The sequence below is a fragment of the Acromyrmex echinatior genome, chromosome 3, assembly GCF_024713525.1.
Source record: "Acromyrmex echinatior isolate Ae372 chromosome 3, ASM2471352v2, whole genome shotgun sequence".
In the NCBI taxonomy this organism is placed as follows: domain Eukaryota; kingdom Metazoa; phylum Arthropoda; class Insecta; order Hymenoptera; family Formicidae; genus Acromyrmex; species Acromyrmex echinatior.
In genome coordinates this window covers 2,374,994-2,401,359 of record NC_141854.1, presented here as the reverse complement: position 1 = coordinate 2,401,359, position 26,366 = coordinate 2,374,994, and the positions used below count along the sequence as shown (strand labels likewise).

Here is a 26,366-nt window from a genome sequence, read left to right as displayed (position 1 = left end):
CAGTTTTGGCACTGTATGCAGATATCCTATATTGTAAACCTAGAAAGTATTTATACAAAGTATATTTATTTATTTTGTTTCATATAGAAACTCCTTAAATTACTTCCTGAAATTATCCTGTGTTTCAGAAATTATGAAAAATATATTCTTAAGTTTTTGCCAGCATAATATAATAAAATACAATTTTTTTCTTTTCTTATATAATTTTTAAATATTTGTATTATTATAATGTTTGAAATGTTTGAATATTAGTTTGGTGCAAATTTCTTCGTTGCCAAAAAATTACATAATAAAAGGTGTAGTTTATTATGCTGTAAAAAAACTTAAAAATGTTTTTCATAATTTCTGAGTTATGAGCCTTTAAGTGAAAAGTGGCGCCATTTTTCAGTAACCTTACTCTATACAGAGTGTTTCATTTTAATGTTTCACCTTAAATAACTTTTTACTTTTTTCTTAGAAAAAAATGTTTCAGACAGTTGTATGGCTTTAAAGTGACATAAGATGGCATCATTTGATTTTGAATGGTTTGAAGATCACGTAAAGGTTATTTTCAATTTCTTAAATGGAAATCCCTATTTTTATTGCAAGCTAAAACCTCTTGTGTGGCTATTAAATAACGAGACTGACGCTGTAAAGCATTTTATTTTGATTTCATACATATTTACTTATTATCACCTTCAATATACACCTCTCCTCTATCCCTACAACGCTCCATGCGAATCTTCCATTGTTTGAAACAGTGCTGAAAGTCTTCTTCTGTCAGCTCCTTCAGGACGCGTGCCGCTTTCTCTTTCACAGCTTCAACGGACTCAAATCTTATTCCTTTTAATTTTATGTCATTTTAATTTAATGTTATTATCCTTTCCAATAAGTTTGGTTCATTTTCAATGGCATTCAAAGTGTCAATACAAAGATTTTTGCGAACTTCTTGTTGTTCAAACGTGAGAATTTTAGATATCATTTTGGCACACACTTTTTTCATGTTAAAATTGTTATGTAAAATTTACCGTACACATTCTTTGTCAATTCCTACAGTTTCATCAATCGCACGAATACTTAACCGACGGTCGGATCGAACCAGATTACCGATTGTTTCGATATTGTCATCCGTTTTTGACGTGGAAGGGCGACCCGGACGTGAATCATCTTCAACGTCTTCTCAGCCGTCTTGGAAGCTTAAACCATTCAAAAACACGTGCACGCGATAAACATTCATGGCCATACACTTCTTTCAATAAATTATAAGTTTCAGTAGCGGTTTTTCCAAGTTTCACGTGAAATTTCACAACAATTCGTTGCTCTATTGTTACATTTATCATTTTTCCGGCGAAACAAAAAAACAACTCTAATGCGAAAGAAGGCTACGGCTATACGGATTTGTTTACAGAAGCGAGAGGTACTGCATTCGAAAGAGAAGGCTTCACGCTAAACAGCTATCGGTCGCTGGCGTTTGGCGCATGCGTACTTCTTCTGCAGCGTCAGTCTCGTTATTTAATAGCCACATCTCGTATCTCTTATTTTCATTTTTACGTAAAAATGTAATTTTTAGCAAAAATCGAAATAAGAGGAACAATCTCCAATGACCTTAATTTTGACAAATGTTATCCAGGTCATAATCTTAAATAACATTCAAGAGGTTTTAGCCATCGGTCAGATACCTTGGGTAATGCTAATGCCGGTTGTAATTTGCAAGCCTTATAACTCGAAAAGTATCTAATGAAAATGAACTTAGAGTGTTTTGGAAAGCTCTCGAAATGATCTATAAGAATGTGTAATGAAAAGAAGGGGATTCCAGTAGGGGATTTAAGAAATTGAAGATAACTTTCACGTGATCTTCAAGCAACTATTCAAAGTCAAACTAATGGCACCATTATGTTCCCCTCAAAGCCGTACAACTTTTGTCTGAAACATTTTTTTCTAAGATAAAAAAGAAAAAATTAATTGGGGTGTGACATTAAAATGGGACACTCTGTATACTATAGATTTCAATGGCAGTGTATATTGGAATACGATTATAACGTTGTATATCTTTTCAAAATATAATTGCATTATAATCTTTAAGAAAGATATAAATTTAACTTTAGTCATTATTTTGTATTAAAAATGTAAAATATCTTTGATGCATCTTAATGCATCTTGATGAATCGTTGAGTAATAGTGGCACTATACGAGGCAAATAGCAAATTCGACATGCGTCGAGCGGTTTTCTCCGCACCGATCTTGGAATGAATGAACTCACCGTTACAATTTCACTTTCTTATGACTCAGCTTGTGCAAGCCTCAAGATTTCCCACACGAAAGCCAATAGATAAAACGAGCGAATAGCATGCTCGTGAGAATCAGTCAATCCTTGTTGCATTTGTGTTCATCTATACACTTCTTATATAATACGAGATTCTTGTATGACTTACAAAATTATTTATAACGAGGGCAAATCAATAAGTACTCATATTAGTAATGAAGACGCAAGCATTTCACAAAATTTTTTTTTATTTTTCAATGTAATCCCCTTTTAGGAGGATACACTTTTCCCAACGCTTCTGCCATTTTTTTAACCCCTCAGAAAAATATGATTTGTCGAACTCTGCAAAATAGGCCTCTGTTTCGGCGATGACCTCCTCATTCGACGTGAATTTCTTTCCACCGAGCCATTTTTTCAAGTTTGGAAACAAGAAGAAGTCACAGGAGACTAAATCCGGAGAGTACGGTGAATGCGGCAGCAATTCGTAGCGCAATTCGACCAATGTGGCTGTGGCGATTGCGGAGGAGTGAGCCGGTGCATTGTGAGCAATCGCGACACTCATCGAGCCGACAGCTTTTTCATTTCCAAGTTATCATGCAAAATATTAAATGTCATTCCGTACGGCACGCCTACAGCCTCTGTTACTTCGTGCACTTTCGTTCGGCGATCAGCGAGAATTATGTCGTGGACTTTTTCAACGATTTCCTCAGTAACCACGTCTGCCAGGTGGCCTGGACGCTCTTCATCAAAAATAGACGAACGACCACGTTTGAATTCATTGAACTAATATATGACAGATTTGTCATAGATGGTGAAGAGTTCCCATAAACGGCATCCAATCTTCGTTTTTATTTCTTCGCACGTTTTTCCAAAAATAAGAAACGAATCACGGATCGATATTGCTCTTTTTCCATTGTATCGGAAAACATCAAACATTACGAATTGCTGTCAAGACTATTGCATGAATCACTCTGAAATTTTATATGGCATCGTTTGAAAGATGGTAGTATACGATGGTAAGACTAACTTGCATCAGCAACGTCGCCTATCTTGAAACACGGGTATTTATTGATTTGTCCTCTATGTCTCTCTGTAAAGCAATGTTTTTCAATATTATGTATGTAGTTTTTTACAAATGACGTAAACAGATCTTTATGATAATTAATTGATGAAATATATTACAATATATAGTAAAAAATTATTTACTGAAATCATTTGAAAGCCGTATATTATATATGTATGTATGTATGTATGTATGTATGTATGTATGTATGTATGTATGTATATATATATATATGTATATATATGTATATATATATCAATTATAAATTATAATTTCATAACTAAATTTACTTTCAATAAAATTAATTTTTCCTATATTGCAATTTTGGTATACTAAAAATATCATCTTCTCGATTTTCTCAAGTGGGACGATTAGCGTGAGTAATGGAAAATTATGCGTGTTACGTCTGATTATATGAGCAAACGAAGGAACTGTCGCGATCGTTCAAATGGTCCGGTAGAGGCCATTGCCAAAAGTGAAACCGATGCCGATAAAACCGAATAAATATTGACCATGGTGGTGCTCCATTAAAGAGGTCACTTTCGAGCCGCGGTCGAATCATCGCACAATGAAATCACGTTTTCAAAGTGAATTTTATATAAGATAAGAAAAAAAATCGCAAACAACGGAACGGGCTTTCTTTAAGAAGAAGAATATTTATTGTTTTTGCGAAAATAATGTGAAAAAAAATTATTTGACTATTTATTTAATTTCAGTGCAGCTATTGTGAAGACTAATTCTTATCTTTATTTTATCAGAAGATATTTTGCACATAAAATTTCTATAAAATTAATTTTTAATTAAATTATTAATTATGAATATTTTATATAAATATTTAGAGAGCTTTTAAAGAGAATTACTCTATTATATAATATTCATTAAATTTTACTAAATATCTTAGATATTTTTAAATATTTAGAAAAAAAGATAAGCTTTGCTATAATCTAATTATATTAAATGGAGATTATAAGATATACATATCTGAAACATATATTTCATACATACGAGGTCTGTTCAAAAAGTATCGCGAATTTTGAATTTCCGCGGGTTACGTATATTCAATTTTCGATTTTTTTGTAGCGTTATGTTGGTACTCATGTCTCTCATTTATGCCGACAAGTTCGGCCATTTTGAATGTTCAGTTAATTTTTGACAGCTGCTTTGCTTGCACATGTTTTGGCTCGTCTTCGATTTTTGCCTATTCCAAAAAATGGATCAAAGAATCTGTATCAAATTTTGTGTGAAAAACAAAATTAAGTGCGCGGACGCATTCCGAATGTTGACTGTGGCATATGGTGAAGCAACCCTCTACCTTGGACCGAAGCAACGTTTATCGGTGGTACAAAAGAGGGCTTCTCAGAGGGCCGAGAAGATGTGAACGACGAAGAGCGTGCCGGACGCCCGAGCATGTCAACAACAGACAAAAACATTGATGAAGTGAAGAAAATAGTATTGGCCAATCGTCGAATCACCGTTAGAGAAGTTGCTGAGGACCTAAACATATCGATTGGCTCATGCCATTCGATTTTTACCAATGATTTGGGCATAAGATGGGTCGCCGCGAAATTGGCTTTTGCACCATGATAACGCCCCTGCTCACACATCGTTGCTTGTGCGCGAATTTTTGGCCAAAAACAACACACTAATGATGCCGCAGCCACCGTATTCCCCAGATCTGGCCCTCTGTGACTTTTTCTTGTTCCCGAAACTGAAGAGGCATATAATTTCTATTAAATACAAATATATATATTTATATTTCTCACATGCATATCATTTCGTTACAATTCGCTAATAATTATTATAAAAAGAAATTATCAAACAGAATCGAAATTTATCATTTAATATATTTTTAAACACACCATGCTGCACATAATTCAGCTATATCGATGAACTTTACTAATTTCTACTGAAATAATATCGAATATCTTTTTATCATAACGAAGTATCACGTCAATTTGTTCATCATCACTGCTTGGAAACGTCATAGCGAGCGACGCAGGTAGAGACAATAGAAAATCAGCGGCAGCCGGTGCCAAGGACGGGCAGTTCTCCGGCGGTTTCGTAACTCGTGAAAGTCTGCACGGGGGACAGTGACCTCACCTTCCCTCTCCTTCTTGCGCGTCCTCTCCTGTATATCTTCTCGCTTGTATCCCCCGCGAAACTTTGATCCTTTCCTCATGTCAAGCGCCTTCAACTGCAAACGTGTCCCACGGTTCTCCACGAGATAGTCACTTATGCATGAACCTTATCCGACAAAGCGACTAGCTTTCCCCGATGTCAGAAACCAACTTGATAGGTTCTTTCGCTTTCTTTTTCTCTACTCTTTCTATTCTTCTATCTCGCTCACATACACTCCATATCCGACCTCGAGGAAATGTCTTGAGATCCAAAAGGTTAGTGAAAGGTTTAGTCTATCGATTGGATGCGCTCGAATTTCGCGCAACAGAGGAAGTGCTGACGGAATTAACGTGCGAATCTTTTTAGAATAACTTTTTCGCTTTATAAAAAAATTTCAAGGTCATATAAACATGATTGAAAGCCCGACATGTGAGATGCTATATGTACAACTGACAAAAATTGATTCAAACAGCAATGTATATACGTCTGAGAAAATTATTATTGATTTTATCAATATTTTTAGATGCATAACTAAAATATTTAACAAATGCAAATAGTGTATTATCTTTGATAAAAGAAGATCATGTGGATAGATTTTATATATTAACTTTGTATGTTTAAGGTGGTACACTTACGACAAAGGTTAGACAATGCAGTTAGCAGTTCGAGGGATCGAGTATTTCCTTTGGACGCAACCTTAACTATGATTCAAACCCTTATAGACTGCGACGAGTTCCAAGATATCGCCACATTGAGGGTATGTAAGAATACGTCCTTTTATAATAAAACATATAAATTGCATAATTTCTATTAAGACATTGGTATAATTAATTTAAACATTGACATAATTTTTTTCCACGAAAAAATATATTTTTTCGTATAGTTTTTCTAATATGTAGTATATAAGTTTAATTAAAAAAATTACTTAGTCTAATCAATGTTTATTTCCGTAAGCAACAGCAATTCAGTGAATAATCTGTTTCTCCAAACAGTGCTGGGATTTATTTGCCGATCGGCATTTAGGCTGCGCGCGGATTGGTAAAGTAAGGGGCATGAACCAAGTTGAAAATCAGCTGAAATGTGCAAGTAAATCCCACCACTGCTCTAAACTGATCCGTTTGAATGAAATATTAAGTCTGTTTTTTTATTCCTACACTAAATTGCATTAAAAATTCTCTTTCTTGCTTTCGCGAAATATATACCCATTTCACTTTATATTCCAAAAGCGTAGTTCAGCCACAAAAAACAGATTCATTATTTAAATGAGACAAATCCTATTTTTGGTGAGAGCAGATCTAGTACTTAGATATTTTGATGTGAATTTATGTACATATAGCATCACAAATAGATGATTAGTCATTGTATAAGCAGGACTTTTACAGATGATTTACGTGTCACTGACACATCATTAGATATTACTACATTAATATCTCATTCACGTATGCTACACATATACATAAATTTTCGTATAACATTAACGATTTAATTAGATATCGAAAAAAATTACCCGTGTTTTTTCTTTTTACAAAATTGTTTAAACAAATTATTTAAAAATATCATTTTTACATAAACAAATACCGGATCGAAAAAATACCAAGAATAAAAGTTTCTTGTTTTCAAACGACATTTTTAGTTTTTTAAATAAAAATAGGCATTTTTAAACAATTTGTTTAAACAATTATTATTTAAATAATCGATTTCGCAAAACGAAAAAACACGGGTAATTTTTTTTTCGCTTATGCTATCACGTATTCAGTTTGGTTATCCATTAAGGCTCATGTTTAATACAGCGTTATCATAGCTGTATTAAACATGGGCCTTAATGGGTTAATACATGTATTATACTTTAATCCTGGAAAAGGATTTTCGAATCTGTAAAAGAGGAAAAAATAATTGTTATACAAAAATTATATGGTTTAGTCGGTGGTAATATAGGTGGTCTCCTTGTTCCTCCTTCGATTCTCATGCAATTTTGTATGTTAAGATATTTGTGACGCCATGTATACATATCCAATTCTGCAAACCGTGAGCCTTTTTTGGTTTTGAAACGCAATTATGAACAGAACTAGAATATATATATTATAGTAATATCACATCCTAGCAAACGAGAATGGATAGAAATGGATTCAGATATTCAGAAATACGGATTCACGAATATTAAAATGAATCTTTTCCAATTCTGAATGCATTTTAATTTCTTTATAGAAATTACATAGAGCATATTTTTACATCTTTTAATCTAAAAATAATATTAACATTTTTTGCATCGTGAATATTGTTCAAAACTGTGAATAGGAAATGCAATTTTTTAATTCAGTTGAATCTAAAAATAATATCAGCCATTTCTGTGCATCATAAATACTACTCAATTCAAATTTCTGAATAGAAAATGCAGTTCTCAATTCAATTGAATAAAAAAATTATTTTTATTTAAAAATAGATTATAAATGCTACTTAATTTATTCAAAATTATGAATAGGAAACTTTTGTTTTAATCCATTACTACGTTCAAAAAAAAAGGTTGTAAGGTAAAAATAATTCAGCTATGATCTTTTATTTCTTTTTAATTATAGACCAAAAGGCCTCTGTAATGATTTTGTTACCCATAGCGACAAATATGGGAACTAGTTACCTTTTATTTCATGTAAAATATAAAAACAATATACAAGGTGGGATATTCAGGCGAATATCTCAGAAACTAGAAATACAAGAAAAAGTTTTACATAAAAGTTGTAGATTTCAAAAAAAGGGGGAAAAAAAGTAGAAATAACAGATTTTGGATAGGGGGTACTATCAAGATTAGGTCAAGGTGAATTTTTTAAATGGAATCCCCCTTTTTTTGCATATTCTTGTAGCACATCTCAAGAGCTTTCCAAAACACTATAATAAAATATTTTTTCATGAAGTACTTTTCGAGTTATAAGACTTGAAAATTACAGTATCGTCGGCATTAACCTTTTAGTCGGTGCATATACAAGATGACTTTAACATATTTCGTCACCCATCATGAGTAGATAGAGTGAATCGAACTGAGTCGAGAAGTCCTCTACTATTCTGCAATTTTCGCAATAGTTAACAAGAGCTGCAAGAGACAAAAATCATTTATTTTCTTCTCATAAAGTTCAGCGAATTTTTTCAGAATTTTTTAATACCATATTTTCTCATGTTGGTGAAAATAAGAAAATGCAGTACTAAAAAGTTGATAAAAAATTCTGAAAAAATTTTTAGAGTTCTATGAGAAGAAAATGATTATTGTCTCTTGCAGTTTTTCTATAATGTTGATAATATTTGAGAAAAATTATTCAAGACCAATATTTGGTAATTTTTAGTAATTAATATTTCGTTAACTATTGCGTAAACTGCAAAATGGTAGATGACTTTTCGATTCAGTTCGATTCATTCTACCTGCTCATGATGGGTGACGAAATATGTTAAAATCACTCTGTATAATATATATTATATAATTCACATTGAATTATTTAAAGCAATAAAAATCTAGTTTTGACTATTACAGGTTTAAATATTCTTATATTTAAAGAAATTATACCTGAAATTAACTAACTTAACATTTCAAATTAGTTTTGAAAAACACACCTTAGGAATTCAAACTTGGGACCTTTGAATTGTAAATCTTGCGTTACATTCGTATATATTATATTTATAGTCATTCGAACTGCGCGCCAGATTTTCCGAACTTATAAACGCAATTAAACAACACTGTAATAATATTACAAATTAAATTAAATTGAACAAGCAAATTTTAATATTTTTGATGTTCAATCTGATATCATATATAGAAAGATGTTAATATGCTGAAAAACTGTAAATAAATTTATATAGTATATACCATGTATATAATAAATAAAGTATATATATAATATATAAAAGTATATACCTAGTGTAGACTCACTCATGTAGAGGACATGGATCAGAGGAACAGAAACTCACTGACAGACTTCTTTTAGGATGCGATTGCATGTAACGCAGTACGCAGTATGCGGTACGTATACAGAATCTAACTAGGTATCTATAAACAAGTAGCTACCCAATAAACAAGAATGAATTAAAATAGATTGAAATTTTTTTCTATCCGAATGCGTATTTTAAAAATATAGCGAATACTTTTTTGGATTTAATTGAATTCAATTGGATTCAATTAGATTCAATTGGATGCAACTAGATTGAAAAATTGCATTTCCTATTCAAAATTTTGAATTAAACAATATTCACAATTGTGTTGTTTTGCACAGAAAAAGCTAATATTATTTTTAAATTGAAAGGCATAGAGATATGCTCTATGCAATTCGTATAAATGAATAAAAATGCATTCGGATTGAAAAGCATTCATTTTAACATTCGCGAATCAATATTTCTGAAAATCTGAATCCATTTCAATTCATTTCAATCCATTCTCGTTTGCTAGGTAGGTATCGCGCAAACCATGTCGCTTGCTTCTTTTCCCTCCTATTACATGGAGTGCAGTAAGCATGGGACAAGCTAGTGACAAATTAACTTTAATATGAATTTTTTTTAATATATTAACTTATTTCTATGCACATTTCATCAATACTCTTATTTTTTCAATGTATTTATTTAATAATTGCATTTAAATCAATTAATTCTATTAAAAAATAGCTTAGTAACGTGAATGTATCACTAGCCCGTGCCGCTTATCGCGGCTTACTTTATGTAATAACAGAGAAAAAAAGCAAGCAGCACGGTTTGCGCGGTATAGTTACTTAGTTACTGTATCGCATATCGCATACCGCGCTACATGTAATCGCACCCTTACAATATGTTTAATTCTTTGCGTAAAACGCTCGTCATGTGCACGCTCGTGCCCCAAGGATCTAGCACGTACAGGTCTGTCCAATTTGAGCTCTGGAGCTCAAAACGCAAAACATCACATCGACGTAAAAGAATTATGTATAACCTAGTGAACAAGAATGGATTGGAATGGATTGGAATGGATTCAGATTTTCAGAAATACGGTTTTTAGGAATGTTACAATGAATGCTTTTTCTTATTGCATTTTTATTCATTTATAGGAATTACATGAAGCAAATGCCTTTTCAATCCTGAATGTATTTTTATTTATTTATAGGAATTGCACGGAGCATATCTTTATGCCTTTTAATCTATACTAATATTAGCATTTTCTGTGCATCGTGAATTGCTCAAAATTCTGAATAGGAAATGCAATTTTTTAATCCAATTAAATAAAAAAAATTTTTACTAGTAAAGTTTTTGTTTAAAAATGAACCATAAATGTTATTTAATTTATTCAAAATTATTAGTAGGAAATTTTTAATCCAACTAAATTCAGTTGGTTTTTTTAATCCAACTAAATTCAAAAAACTTTATAATAACGTAAAAATAATTCAGTTATGTTTTTATTTTTTAATTTTTTTTCTCTTTGATTAGAAATAAAAGAATGATCGATGTTATCATTCGCAAATCAAACCGAACACATCCCGAATATTATTCTGATTGTGGCGCGAGATCGGCCAAGCGAAAGTAGGTTATTGGACTCTTACTCAATGTCGTCTCATAGTAATGTAAATTGTTTATATTTCATTATATATATTAAATGATGATATTTTTATTGTATTCATGTAATTTCGTGCGGTGGATTAGGTGATTATAATTGAAGTACACAATAAATAACATACTTATCAATTGAAGAAGCGGTGTAGCAATAAGTAATACAGAAGATTCATAATCCAGAGGTCCCAGGTTCAAATCCCACTAAGGTGCGTTTTTAATATCAATTTGAAATAGTTAATTTCAGGTATAATTATTATAAATGTCTTAGGAATAAAATTTGTAAGCATTAAATATAAATAATGTTTTTTTTTTCGAATATTAAATATATGATATGGTGATTCGGGAGATGGCGCTGATGACATTTGTTTCAATCACAAAATCGCGCTAATCATATTTAATTATGAATAAAATAATAACAATATAATAACAATAACAATCTATAATCTAAATAATAACAATCTATAAATAAAAGAGCAAAAAAGTCACACGATATCAGCAGGATAGTGAAAGTCATGTATTTAAAATTTCATCAATTTTTAACATAAATAAACATAAACGTTTCGGCCAAGATGTCGCCATCTTCAATATGTAAAATAATTAAATAAAAGAGTAAAATAAAGAGGTTACACAATTATGAGTCAATGTGATAAAATTGATTACAAAAATGAACGCAATTCAGTGACAGTTTTCTAGCAAGAGTTGAGCCAATGTCGATCGATTAACTCGTTAAGTTAATCCTCGTGTATTTAGTCTAATAATGATTGCCGTATATTACAAAATTTGCAAGTTCTATTAGAAAATATTATGAATAAGATTAAATTAAATAAATTTAACAATAGTGCAAACATACCTATGATATCAGGTAAAGAAGTACGAGATATAATGACGAGAAGAGAGAACATTTTTGTTTAAAATAATTTTAACGTCTGTCCGTGTCATTAATTATAGCTATATTTATACTTATGAAGAAGACGAAGGAAAGGAAGTAGGAGAAGGATTGTATAAGAGGAAATGATGGCACAAAATCGGTAAATAACCAGCCGGCAATCGTAACATGGTGTTGCTTTGCTTGTTAATACTAAACGATTGTTTTTTAATGTGAATCATTTCCGAAATCAATCTTTTAAAAAAGTTCAGAATCGAGAATCACAACGTTACACCAATCCATGATATGATCATTATCTAATTGGTGCCGTGACAACATTGAACATGATTCTATAGGCTTTTTTATATCAGCTTTATGTTCTTTTAAACGGGTCTTAAGTTTTCTTTTTGTTTGACCTACATGTAAGGTTGACCTACATGTAAGGTTGCAATCAAAGCAATTTATTTTATATATTAAATTCGAATATTCTTCCTTCTTCAGCATCTTTATCAGTTTTAATAAATCTATTTTAAACAATTGTTCGATTTGTAAGCAATTTTACAGTAAAATTTGTTAGAAACGGTTTTAAATTTTTCGGATACGCTAAAATAAGGAATTGTAAAATATCTTTTTATGGCGTCAGGAGAATTATGTTATCGTTATTATATTTGTTAGCTGAGGATCTCTGATGAGAGAGAGTGTTTCCGATTGTTAATTATGGCAAAAATCATGTCAATAGAATATCCTTTATTAAGGAATATTTGTGTGTGTGTGTGTGTGTGTGGGGGGGGGGGGAGGGGGTGGATTATAGAATACATTTTTTTTTCTTGAGATAGAAGATTATTCGATCAAACTGTTCAATGATTACTCCTTTCTTGTGCTCGGTAGAGTAGTTCGAATTGAAATTAGGATATTTTCCAGATTTTGGTAGATTTTTTGAAAATATTAAAGATAATTTTCCTCTCCTCTATCATTAATCTCACATCTAAGAAGTTAATACCATTTTTATCATCATATTCTACAGTGAACTTAATTTTTTCGTGATAAGCATTAAATTTACAAAGTATCGAATCAATTTTATCTTGTGATACTGCGAGTACAATGTCATCTACGCAACGATAATCAAACAGTATGAAATCGGAGACAAATATCATTAGCAAAAATATCGTTTTCTAAGCTTGTAGAATTATATATAGCTACTATTACTACTATTAGTACTATTTTATAACACAAATGACACGGACAGACGTTAATTAAATTATTTGAAACAAAAATATTCTCTCTCCTCGTCATTACATCTCGTACTTTTTTACCGTATCATAGGTATGTTTGCTATTGTTAAATTTATTTAATTTAATCTTATTCATAATATTTCTTAATAGAACTTGGAAATTTTGTGATACACGGCAATCATTATTAGATCAAATACATGAGGATTAAGTTGACGAATTAATCGATCGACATTGGCTCAACTCTTGCTGGAAAATCTGTCATTGTATGAATTGCCTTCATTTTTGTGATCAATTTTAAATAGAAAAGCTGCAAGAGACAAAAATCATTTATTTTCTTCTTATAAAGTTCTGAGAATTTTTTCAGAATGTTTTATTAACTTTTTGGTACTGCATTTTCTTATTTTTACCAACATGAGAAAATACAGTATTAAAAAATTTTGAAAAATTCTGAAAAAATTCTCAAAACTTTATGAGAAGAAAATAAATGATAATTTTTGTTTCTTGCAGTTTTTCTGTAAAGTTGATAGTATTTAAGTAAAAAATTATTCAAGACCAATATTCGGCAATTTTTAGTAATTAATATCTTGTTAACTATTGCGAAAATTGCAAAATGGTAGAAGACTTTTCGACTCGGTTCAATTCATTTCATCTGCTCATGATGGGTGACGAAATATGTTAAAATCACCCTATATATAATTTACATTGAATTATTTAAAGCAATCTAGCTTCGACTTAAAGTTATAGACTTAAATATTCTTACTTATTGTGTATTCACATTATGTCTTAATAAATTATTTATTAATCTAAATGTCTTAGAAATAAAATTTGTAACACTTAAATATGAAACAATATAATACAATAAAAATAATAATCCAGAGAAATGTTTCTTCGATTCAAATAAATGTTTCTTTGCTATGTGGTTAAAGAAAATTTTCTTTAATTTGAATGTCATTTTTTTATTTAAACATTATTTTTTGAAATTAAATTTCTTTCTTTTATTTTTTATGTTGAATTATTTTTTGAAATTAAATAAAAAAATTTGTTTGATTTAAAAAAATTATGTTCAAATCAAAGAAATTTTTTCTTTAATCGTATAACAAAGAAATATTTCTTTGAATTGAAAAAAACCTTTCTCTGGGTGAGGGCTCTAAATAATAAAAATTAAAAATATAAAATAACAGGGTATTTAGGAGTAAACCACAAAACTTATTGCGTGACAAATTATATTTTCTCTCAAGTACTCATACAAAATTGTTCAAATCTCATAACATAACTTATAAATTAGAAATCTTGACATGTTTCGACTACGTGATCGAGCGCTCTCTTCAGAAAAAGCCAAAAAATTGAAATGCATAATAATAGGTCTGTTCTTTTTAACTAAAGTGTTTGCACGTCGGTTTATCTCAAGTAGAACATTAAGTCACGATAACGTCAAAATGACATTAAAATGAATTGGAAATTAAGTTGTTTCCAGAGTAATAAGAGCTACTATACTTGTATGACGGTTGGAAGGCTGTGTGGAGAAATCTGGGTATACGAGCGTGGATTAAATATAGTCAATTAGACATAACAGACGCATTACTGAGTTAAAAAAATAAGTAAATCAATCAGTGTAATAATAAAAAACTATGTAATAAATTATTGCATCTACAGTCAGAGAATAAAATTAAATATAAATGAATTAAATTAAATATAAGGTGTTTCATAAATGCATTTCAATACTTTAGGAGGTAAATCTACATACTGAAATAAATAAAAAAAAACGTCATATGAACATATGTCTTATATCTTAGTTTTCAAGTTATAGGTGATTAGAGATCTTTTTTACCAATCTCGGTTAAGCTAACCGACGGTTATATGAGACTTGTTCAGCATACTCATATTAATGTAACTGTCAGTTACATTAATATGAGTATGCTGTCAGTTAGCTTGACTGAAGTTGGTGAAAGAGATCCCAAAAAAATGTTTGAAAATGTCCACCTTGTGTCAACACACGCTACTGCATACTCTAGCATTGAATTCCGCACTCGTTCAAAAATAGGTATTCTTCAAATAATTTCAAATCCATTTCGTATCTTTTCTCGCAGATCATCCACATTGTTTACCAGCGTTGAATACACAATAGATTTTAAATGATCCCAAAAATAAAAATCTAATGGATTGAAATCAGGAGATCATGGTGATCGATACATTACAAATGTATGTCGGCTATTTCAGCATAAATATTACCATTTTTTGCCGCTTTTAGAACAATATTTAGAACAATAACTCGCGAGCTTAAAATACCGACTGTTTGAAATTCTGTCTGATTTGTATTAAATGGATATTGTTTGTAAACATTAAATAACGTCGAGATATGCTAAGCTATATAATAGCGTGTTGACTCATAAGGCGAACATTTCGAACATTTTCCTTAATCATCCATAACTTGAAAATCTCGTTGAAAATTTCATATGAACATATGCCCTACATATCTTAGTTTTTTAGTGTATAAATTTACCTTCTAAAGTGTATTGACATGTATTTATAATAATACGATAAACACTCATATTATACATCCTGTATAATATAAGTGTTTATCCGTTGTCGGTTTACACTTATATTTAATTTCATTTATTATGTTATATTTAAATTAATTTATTTATATTTAATTTTATTCTTTGACTATAGATGCAATAATTTATTATGGTAAATGTTCAGTACAGCGCCCCCCCCCTCACCTTCAATTTTCCTGTAATTTTATAAATTTGCGTATCTTTACAAATACATTATCATTTTCTAACTAACATCAAAAAACTTTGAAATTAAATAAAAAAAAACGAGATTTGTCCGACAATTTTCCTTTTTTTAAATATTTTACACATGAAAATACACAAAAATATACAGTGGGGACGTTATGCTGATCATTTACCTTTATTATTGTATATAGTTTTTTTATTATTACACTAACTGATTTACTTGTTTTTTAACTAATTAATGCATCTGTTATGTCTGACTGATTATACAATATTTCGTCCACGATCGCATACTCAGATTTCTCCACATGGAGATCTTCTTCCAACCATCATGTGAGCAGCTGCCATTAGCATTGTTCGTTTTATCTCTCGGGAGCTGCTCGGAATTACTCCGAACGAACCCAACGTACTTGAAATGTAGGATTCATACTATGTACGATAAATATCGAACGTCTTATGACGAATGTTGTACGTATTTCATGTATGCTGGATCTGTTCGGAGCGATTCCGAGCAGCTTCAACAAAGCCAAAGCAAACAACACTATTATATATATATATATATACAGGGTTGGCCATATTCGACGGAAAGATGTTTTTTTTTTCAATTATGGGAAACGTCGTTACTCGATCTAACATCTCTGTCAAAAGTTACAGTGTTGCCAGATCTTTCCGTCGAATATGGCCAACCCTGTATATATATATATATACTATTATATATATTTGATTACTCTGGAAACAACTTAACCAAAAAACGTTTTTCTTTTGAGAGGATGGAGTCTCATTATGTATTTCAATTTATCAGCTTTTTCTGTAGAAAGCGCTCAATCACGTAGCCTAAACATGTAAAAATTTCTAATTTATAAATTATGAGGTTTAAACAACTTTATGATTATATGAACACTTAAGAGAAAATATAATTTATTTTACGCAACAAGTCACAGTTGGCTCTTAAATACACTGTTATTTTATATTTTTAATCTTTAAAAATATGAATGTTTTTTTTTTTTCGAATATTAAACTAGTGTCAGCTCGGATTCAATTCATTTCAATCCATTCTCATTTACTAGGATATTAAATTGACAAGCAATTTATTGTAATAACATTGATGCTACATTATATACAGGGTATCCCGAAAGTTTTTGCCAATTACTTTTGTGTAGATAGAACCCGCTAAATTAAGTCGAAAGGTCTTATAGAATTCTAAGAATTTTTTCAGAATTTTTTATCAACTTTTTAGTACTGCATTTTTTTATTTTTACTAACATGAGAAAATACGGTATTAAAAAATTCTGAAAAAATTCTCAGAACTTTATGAGAAGAAAATTAATGATTTTTATCTTTTGCAGTTTTTCTATAAAGTTTCACTTTGTGACCTTGATCCAAAGTCGTATCGAAGTCATCATCGGATCGTAAATTTTAATAAATTTTATGTTCATAAAATTTGAGATTTCCTCACAAGTAGAAAGGATGATGTATTAACCTAAAGTGCTATACTACAATACGCTATAGATTTTCCAAGTTCAAATTTTGATATCACTGCGAGAAAAAATTGTGCAGATACAAATCACAATTGATTTTAAAGATAAAATTAGTATTTTAAGATGCCATATGCAAAATTGGTAGAAAAAAATTTCGTTATTAGTAATAAATCGATGAACATGACCAAAATAGCTCTTTTCTATTTAAACCAAATTATCTCGGTAATCTGATGTGATAGATTAATTCTGCGGCCGTATTCGACTTCAACGCACAAAATTACATAAGAAACGACTTTTACTTTCTAGAATGCAGGAACATGCAGACTTGTGTAATTTGATGTTAATAAGAATTTTAAAATTGCGAATAATTTATTGCGAAAAATATTACCTTAACTAAGATTTGAACTTGGAATTCTTTGCGGCCGTTTTCTCTATTCGATCATCGAAGTTTCTACATATTTATTGCAATAATTAATAACTAATGAAAGAACATCGTATTTCAAGGAAATGTGATTAAACAATTATTCGCTTTGATCGAAAATAGGATTTCTTTTACTTAATTAGATTTATTCTAATCGCTCCAATTCCAAATTAGTAAATCCTCAAACAAATAACTACGCTCCAAGATTTGTACATGGCCACTATTTGCGTTACAGAACTTGGACGAGCTGCTGGACCATAATTCAGATTTAAGTGACAAGCTGTGTCAGATAGGAGACAGCATAGTGTACAAGTTGGTGCAGTGGACCAAAAGGTTACCGTTTTACCTTGAGCTGCCGGTCGAAGTTCACACGAGGTTGCTCACCCACAAGTGGCATGAACTTCTTGTGCTGACCACATCTGCCTACCAAGCAATGCACGGTCATCATAGGTTGACAAATGTCTCTACTGACGGGACGGGTGCAGACTTTATGCAAGAAGTAATTATATTTTACAATAATTTATTTTAAGCGTATACATTTTATAAATATATATATACACTATAAACAATTTTTCCTTAGCATACTTTCCTTATAATACTCAGCACATATCTTCTAGAAGTTACAACTATTGTTTTTTATGTATCAATTTTCAAACGAAATTTAAAAAAATCTAGATTCTATAAAAGAATCTTTCATTTTTATTATTTTTATACGAACATTTTTTTAGATGCAATTTGTACAAAACACAATTTTGATGATAAATTAATTAGTATCAATTCACTTAAATGATGTAATTGTTAATACTATCATTAATAGCATTATTAATTTTTATTAATGTTAGCTTTATGTACGCTTCCTTACTTCAAAAGTGACGTAACTCAAAAAAACATGATTTTCGAATTATTATCATGAATGAGTTCGAATAATACATTACTGTATGAATCATAAATAGAATTAACTTTATTTCATAAAAATCGTCAGAACATCACAATTGAAAAAAGTGTTATAGCAACATTCAAAATTATCAAGATTCGAAAAAAGTTGCGAAACGAAAATGTTAAAAATAACATTTGATAATATTAAGAATATAGGGGGTAATAATATCTAAGCAGAATGAAATAAAATAAAAGCCAAGTAAGAAATAAGTTTTTTAATTGCTTATAATTATACATCAACTATTTGTTTATTTACATCTATCGTCATTTTTTATAATAGATTTGAACATAAAATAAATTTTTAAATAACAAAACAAAACTCTTGCTATTCATGATTTCCCGACCCATGAGGTAATCATTTTTAAATATGGGCGCAATATATATATTTCTGACAATGTTTTTATCTGAAGAATTCTTGATAAAAAAAGTTGATAGAGAACAATAAAAAAATCCTTTTTAATACGAAATCTGATTTGTGATTTCACTAATTTGAATCAAATCTTATAGAAATCTTACAGAACTTGATAAAATACAATACGATAAGATTTATATCCAATCTGATGCTTGCAAGGTCGAAGTTATCGTTTTTAAACGTTCTCTATTAACTTTTTTTTATCAGGGATAGTTTATAAATACGATAAATGTGTTTACGGACCCATTCTAATAAAAATTTCACAACCAGGTAACGAACAATATGTATACGTTGCAAAGATGCCTAACCAGCATGATGGGTCGGCCGATAACCATGGACCAATTGCGGCAAGATGTAGGGCTCATGGTGGAAAAAATCACATATGTCACGTTAATGTTTAGGCGAGTGAGGCTACGAATGGAGGAGTATGTCTGTCTAAAAGTAATCACTATGCTCTCACAAGGTAAGCACTTTTATTTAATCTGCTGTTACGTATCTGTTATTATCGCGTCAAGTTAACTTCTTCTGGTATTACGTGTATTCGAGCGATATATAATAATGTAAACTTATCTTCTTCCCAACGCTACAATTGGAGACACGAAATGTAAGTTTTCAAAATACTTTTTAAAAACAACTATGCACGCATGCATTTTTCCACGAGATCTTAATGTAAACTTTTGTTTAATAAGATTTCAATTAAATTTGATTTACAGAATGTTTATAAACATGTACAAATCAGTGGTATAACAGGGAAGAGAACGATTGAATACATGAAAAAATGAGTAGAACTACGAAAATATAAAATAAAATTTTTTTATGCGAAACTTTGTTTTTTGGAGATAGGTCGGGTTAATCAAATAATTGCCGTTAATAATCGCGCCTTTAAGTATTAAAAATTGTACAGTTTATTAGTGAGCCGTTAGCGCGCGCGATACATATCTCGTGTCTGCGAGATAACCCCTCGACTTTTCCGCTTCGCAATCGGTCGCGCGTGTCTTACTAGCAATTTCCCTGTACTCCAAATATTATTTCAGATATATATATATGTTTATTGTTATGATTAAATTTTAAATATTTTTATTACATCCGCTGATAGCAATGGTTTAAATGATGAATCGCAAATTACAAATTAATTAGAGTGCAGATTAAAAGTTATTCTACAATATGCTTTTTGTTTCCTGTTTCTTGTTTTTTGCTATTTTTTACATCTTGCTTTTTTGCTTCTTATCCAGTTTTTTGTTTTATATCGCCCAAGATAAAAGTTAACGAACTTCGAAAGAAACAAGAAATATATAACAAGAAATACAATTGTCGATAAAACGATTGCAAAGGAGAAAAAAGCAAAAGGTAAAGAGCAATAGGAAACAAAAAGAGCACATTGTAGAATAGGCTGAAAGGGCTTCGTTTTTGCGACCGACGCGACGATTCGTATAGCCATTTCTGAATATATGTGTATGTGCTTCAAATGTGTATACAGGGTGGGCCATCTATTGGTACGTTTTTGAATTTCGTCGTATGGCAACACCGAACGAGCTACAGACCCGAAATTTTGACAGTTTATTAGTCATACCGTCTGCGGCACGAAACAACATGTTTTCTCTTGAAGAGCGTTTTGAAATTTTAAAAACTTATTTTCAAAGTCAGTGCTGTGTCGCCGAAATTGTACGAATTTTGAAAAGAAATATGGGTCGTGATAGAGCACCCACCGAAGGAGCTATACGCAAATTGGTGAGGAAAGTTCGTGAGAAAGGGATGTTAGTGGATGACAGAAGTGGTCCCAGAGCTCGGACAGTGCGCACACCCGAGAATATTGAGGCTGTGGCCCAAAGTGTGAGACAATTCCAGCTTTGAAAAACAATATTACGACTGTTTTGAGTGAAATTGGCGCCGAGGTAGTCCAAAATGTCATTAATAATTGGGGTGACCGAATGGCATACTGTAAGGCCAGTAGAGGGAGCCACATGAACGAAATCGTTTTTCATTCTTGACGCGGATACTTTTAGCTTCACAACAAAAAAAAATTAATAAAAAATATCAATGTATGCTCATTTGATCGCATTTTTAAAAACGTACCAATAGATGGCCCACCCTGTACATTAGTCCAGTAGAATTAGACTGAAAAATTCTCATTTTGAAAAAAAATTGTAAACCAACATCTCTCTGTACGAAAATCTTCGGAAGGCCATCACAAGAAAAATGCATATGTTTGAGACTCGAGACTTGTATAGGAAATATGCGAAAAAAATCTAGTTACAAATAACATTACTTTAAATCCGAAGCGCCACTACGGTCTAAGTATTAAGATGTTGAACTAATATATATATTTTTCAAACGAATGAATTAATTTCAGAAATGATAATTACGTGTCGATATGGTTGTCGACATTAACGCAATTGATCTGAAATATTAATAATCCCCCCAAAATTCCCCAAATTAATCTTAAAAAACTGTAATAATAAACTTATTGCGAAAAAATATTGCCTTGGCCGGGAGTCGCGCGATTTAAAATAATGTTATTTAACATAAACGATCTTGTTTTCCTATCTTATTGTTTATAAACGCGCGCTGAAATAATGCGTTACTCTCGATATCGGTTATTGCGAAAAATTATTGCTAAGGTCTCGGTAGTCTAAAGGCTCAAGACGCTTGCACGGAATGCAAGAGATCCGGGTTCGACTCCCGGCCGAGGCAATATTTTTTCGCAATAAGTTTATTATTACAGTTTTTTAAGATTAATTTGGGCAATTTTGGGGGAATTATTAACATTTCAGATCAATTGCGTTAATGTCGACAACCATATCGACACGTAATTATCATTTCTGAAATTAATTTATTTGTTTGAAAAATATATATATTAGTTCAACATCTTACTTAGACCGTAGTGGCGCTTCGGATTTAAAGTAATGTTATTTAACATAAACGGTCTTGTTTTCCTATCTTACTAGTTACAAATCTTTTTCGCTTATAAAACGAAAGGTATTGATTATATGGAAAAAAGTTCAGTATGAAAAATGTAGGTATACCTATCTACATTGAAATACCTATAAAATGAGACGTGGAACATTAAGATCGGTATATTAGTTAAGTAGAAAAAAAATAAAAACCACCAAAAAAAGCCTTTTCTTCACTTGCTCTGTGTTTATCGAAATTTAAACGCAAAACTTTGAAATTCTCCTAAAATGTAGCCTTCGTGATGATGAAAAAATCTAGCCCTGAACGAGCCTGAAATGTTCATTTGTTTTTACAAAAAGCCATTTGTTCACTAAAAACCTGTCTGCGGAAAATTTAATTTCTTCATCTTTGGACAGTCGCAATTTACAAGGGTGATTTTTCTTCTTCAAGAATTGCACTATCACATACATTAAATAACAAAACAGTTTTTTTGCAGTTAAACATTTTAAAATACTTTGAAAAGTGGGTATCTTTTTTTCGTATAAAAAATGGAATAATTCTGTTAATATGTATCATATCAAATAGCCATGAAGCATTCCATAGCTGATATTTTTCCACGAATTTAAAAAAAAAGTTTCTCTGGATTATTAGAAGCCGAGATAATAATAAAAAAAAAATCACTGTGGCTCTAATTTTTAAGTGCCGGTTATTCTATTTTTTAGTAAATTTTACCTGTGAGGTCTGATAATTCACGCATGTGATTTGATAATCTTGCTACCCAGAACAGATAAAATTTACCAAAAGAACAACCGGCTCTAAAAGTTCCATTTAGCATCAATTTGTCAAGGAAGAATTGAATGAATTCGCTGTTAAAAAATTCTCGAATTTTTTACTGCTGAAAAAATTTGTTTAAAACCATTGTACAGTTAAAAAGCGAGACAGCGGGCCGGGCGGAGTGGAGGAATCCGGCGCGCGATGGAGTGGGAAAGACAGGGCCGCTCGCGCGTATCTGATTTCGTGCGTTAAAATTTGCTAAACTTACATTTTCTTAGCAATAAATTAACGTAAAAACATGATTTATTTTTTAATCTAGGATAACTTGACGAGATATTAACAAATAATTTAACCAAATGTTTCGCAAAATAATTGTAATCACGAAATTTTTAGTTTCTTGTTTCTTGAATTTTTATCTTCTTTGTTTATATTAATATTAAAAAAAAATCACGTTTGAGTATGGAGTGCATGTCTGACTAACAAAAGTTTACATGAGCTGTGATTATTTTTTTAATTCTGTAAAATTTGTCAGATTTTCATAATTCAGGCATTTTAATTATCAGTATAAAATTAAAAGTTTTAATTTTTTCAAACGGTAGTACTTTAATATATACGAATAACATAAGAATAATGTTTTTTTTTCCATAGACAATAAAATTTTGCATTCGTAATATTTGAAGAATTATGGAAAGTATGTGTGTAGATATATGTTTTAAAATTCTCTCAGACTTATCTGATTATATGTATGAAGTGTTGTAATATATATTTATATAGAACTTTTATTATACAATTATAATTTCAAACATCACAAAAGGGTATTTAAGAGTCGACATGGATGCGTAAAATTAACAAAGAATTTAATCTTTAAATTAAAATAATATTAAGCGAAGATTGTCTTAACAATCTTTTTGCTAAGTCTTTTTCTAGAACAATTCAATAAGTTGCTCGCATTACGGTTAGACGACCAGAGTGAATTTCTGGAAATTAAATTATATCTCGATAAAAAATTTTGCATGCATGAATATGTATAAATATGTATAAACATACATAAATATTCAAAAACATGTATAATCATATAGGGTAACTGGCAAATACGCCATGTTGGCATTTATGCCGCAGAAGTCAGAAAAAAATAAAAGGAGTGAGAATAATTTTTCCGCAACTGTTCTGTTATAATACATGCCTTTATGTTATATTAGTATTGTATTATGTTTTCAGTTTTTTACTGTCAATATTAATGAAATTATTGTGAATTGAATCGATTTATCACTGTAATAAGTAGCGTCATCATAAATTATAATCTATATAAAATGATTACTGTAGAGCATGTAAAAGACTTAGCGATTATTTCTTGATACATAAGTGTAGAAGAATAGTAAAGCATGTTGTATAGCAAAATACAAGTGCTTTGCTCTTGTATTCTTTGTTTAGTTTGTTTTCTTATATCTCCTACTTGTTTGAGATATACCGCATTTTTAGCAGGCGGAATTTATGCCCGAAACATACAAAGTACTCAGATTGGATTCAGTGCACTAAATGCAATAAACATATGAAATATGTACTTCATGTAATAACACTTGTAATATATGTAGGAAGATTGTAATTATTCTTCTATTCATATATATATATTAGGTGTTGGAATTAATTCGTAGCGTTTTACAAGTGATGGGAAGTACTTTCATTAATGTATTTTTTAATGCTCATGTGAAATAAATAACATTCTTTCATTTAAAAACGCTACGAATTAATTCCAACACCTAATATATTTTTAAAATTAAACGAACTTACCAAGTGAAGTTCGATTTTAACTATGCCTGTGTCTTATCCAGATAAACTATATAGTTGTGGTTCCATGTTCGTGTTACCAACAGAATTTACAGCTCCCGCTTGTAATTATAAATGGCGCGCGCGTCTCTTTCCGTGACCACGCGCGCCGCCGCATCCCCTCTCATTGTGCTTAGAGAGAGAAAACAAATCGTACTGAGATTTCGTGAAGCAGGAGAGAGAAAAGCCTAAGGTGCTTTGGATGAAGATGATTCATTCAGGACGAGACATAGATATAATTAAGATCGAACTTCACTTGGTAAATTCGTTTAATCTTAAAATTATGCCCTAGTCTCGTCCGGATGGATAAACTATGTAGATATTTCGAACTTTGGCGTTCTAAGTCTAAAAACGTACTTTATCTAACATGATACAAAGAATAATGAATGACAATCTCTTCATCTAATTAGTATAACTTTGTGCTTAGCTTGTGACTTGATCTATTTTTCTTTTTGTAAATATAAGCATTACCGAATGTATTGTGATAAGGTTACTGAGAACTAAAAGCTAGAGATGAATCTGTGAAAAGAAAAAGGAAATTCTTGAAAGGAATTTCTTGAATATATATGTGAGTTAACCCCTGTAAAAAAAGAGGAAACGGATAAATTCTCTGGTTTTTAACATTGTGACGTTATCAAATTCCTCTGGTTAATTATACGACGGTTATAGAACCTCGCGAATGAAAATTTCTAAACCAACCTGCCGTTTAATGAGCTCTGTATTAACTCCTTTCTGGATAGGTAATGTAGTGGAGTGACGAGTACTACATGTAATGAAAATACATTACTACGTACTCCGCATTCCTGCAGACCCTTGCAGATCCAGCGACTTATCATTTGGATATCTATTGGTTTGTAAGATTTCACTCGGACAATAAGTAGAGAGTCACAAGTGTTTGGCACAGATTCTTAGTGGTATTCGAATATGATTCTAAGATGAACGCAATAAAAAGATGATCAGTAAAATATAAAAAAGTAAGTAACGATTGCGCACGGGGGGGGGAGACGTTTTAATGCAGTCTGAGATTTTACAGTTCCTGAGTAGTTGCGGCGGCCATATTAGAATTGTGACATCAGAAGCGAGAAATGACACGTTGCATGTCATTTGTAAATAAAGACAATTTAGATAAATCTAAATGACAAGATCACTTTAAAACACTTGTAATAAATCAACGAAAACTATCCTTTCCTCCCTTGACAGTCAGTAAAAGGCACATCAAGTGAGCCTATACTCGAGCAGAAACACACAATCGGACAGCTGTTGAAACGAGTGAAAAATATGCTTTTACATATAAAATTCCAAGATAATTTTAGTTCTCGTTGATAATTACAATTTGGATAAGTACGAGATAAGTCATATTTTCACAAATAATTAAACAAATAATAACGAAATGACATAAATTTGAAACATAAATTTCATCGAAACGTCACTTTTCTACACCTATTTATCGTGGTAGTTCAGCCATTTATCGTTGTACGGCGCTGTAACATACACACAAGCATGAGCCCACGTACATACGTGTGCTCGTCTTTGGCACGTCGAGAGTAAACAAGACAGCGAACTGTTCTTCTCACTCTAGTCTCTTATTTCATATGATCGAAAATATTTTTTCGGCATACTCGGCGTGTATCAATAGAGAAGGGACATTCTAAATAACATATAATTTTTAATAAATTGTAATAATAATGTACCCTTTCCATTAATTCAGAATAATATAAACATGTTAAAACGCAAGAGTTTACAAGATATTTAATCGTTTATGATCTTTCATGCGTGTTATATATCTCTTTCATAAACTCGAGTAGCAAGAATAGTTCAATAGAATTA

General features: G+C 31.0%; 1 protein-coding gene across 4 annotated transcripts in view; it reads left to right on the top strand.

Moving 5' to 3' along the window:
- The window catches only part of Hr4 (nuclear hormone receptor 4), a 213,548-nt gene that overhangs the window by 162,096 nt on the left and 25,086 nt on the right, over positions 1–26,366 (top strand). For all 4 annotated transcript variants that reach the window (XR_015544638.1, XM_087404774.1, XM_087404775.1 and 1 more), the window contains 3 exons: positions 6,046–6,180; positions 17,937–18,200; positions 19,320–19,512. Coding sequence is in view for 3 of the 4 variants with exons in the window: in XM_087404774.1 (XP_087260900.1) it covers positions 6,046–6,180; positions 17,937–18,200; positions 19,320–19,512 (592 nt within the window). In the remaining variant the exon portion in view is untranslated. The remainder of the gene's footprint in view (positions 1–6,045; positions 6,181–17,936; positions 18,201–19,319; positions 19,513–26,366) is intronic.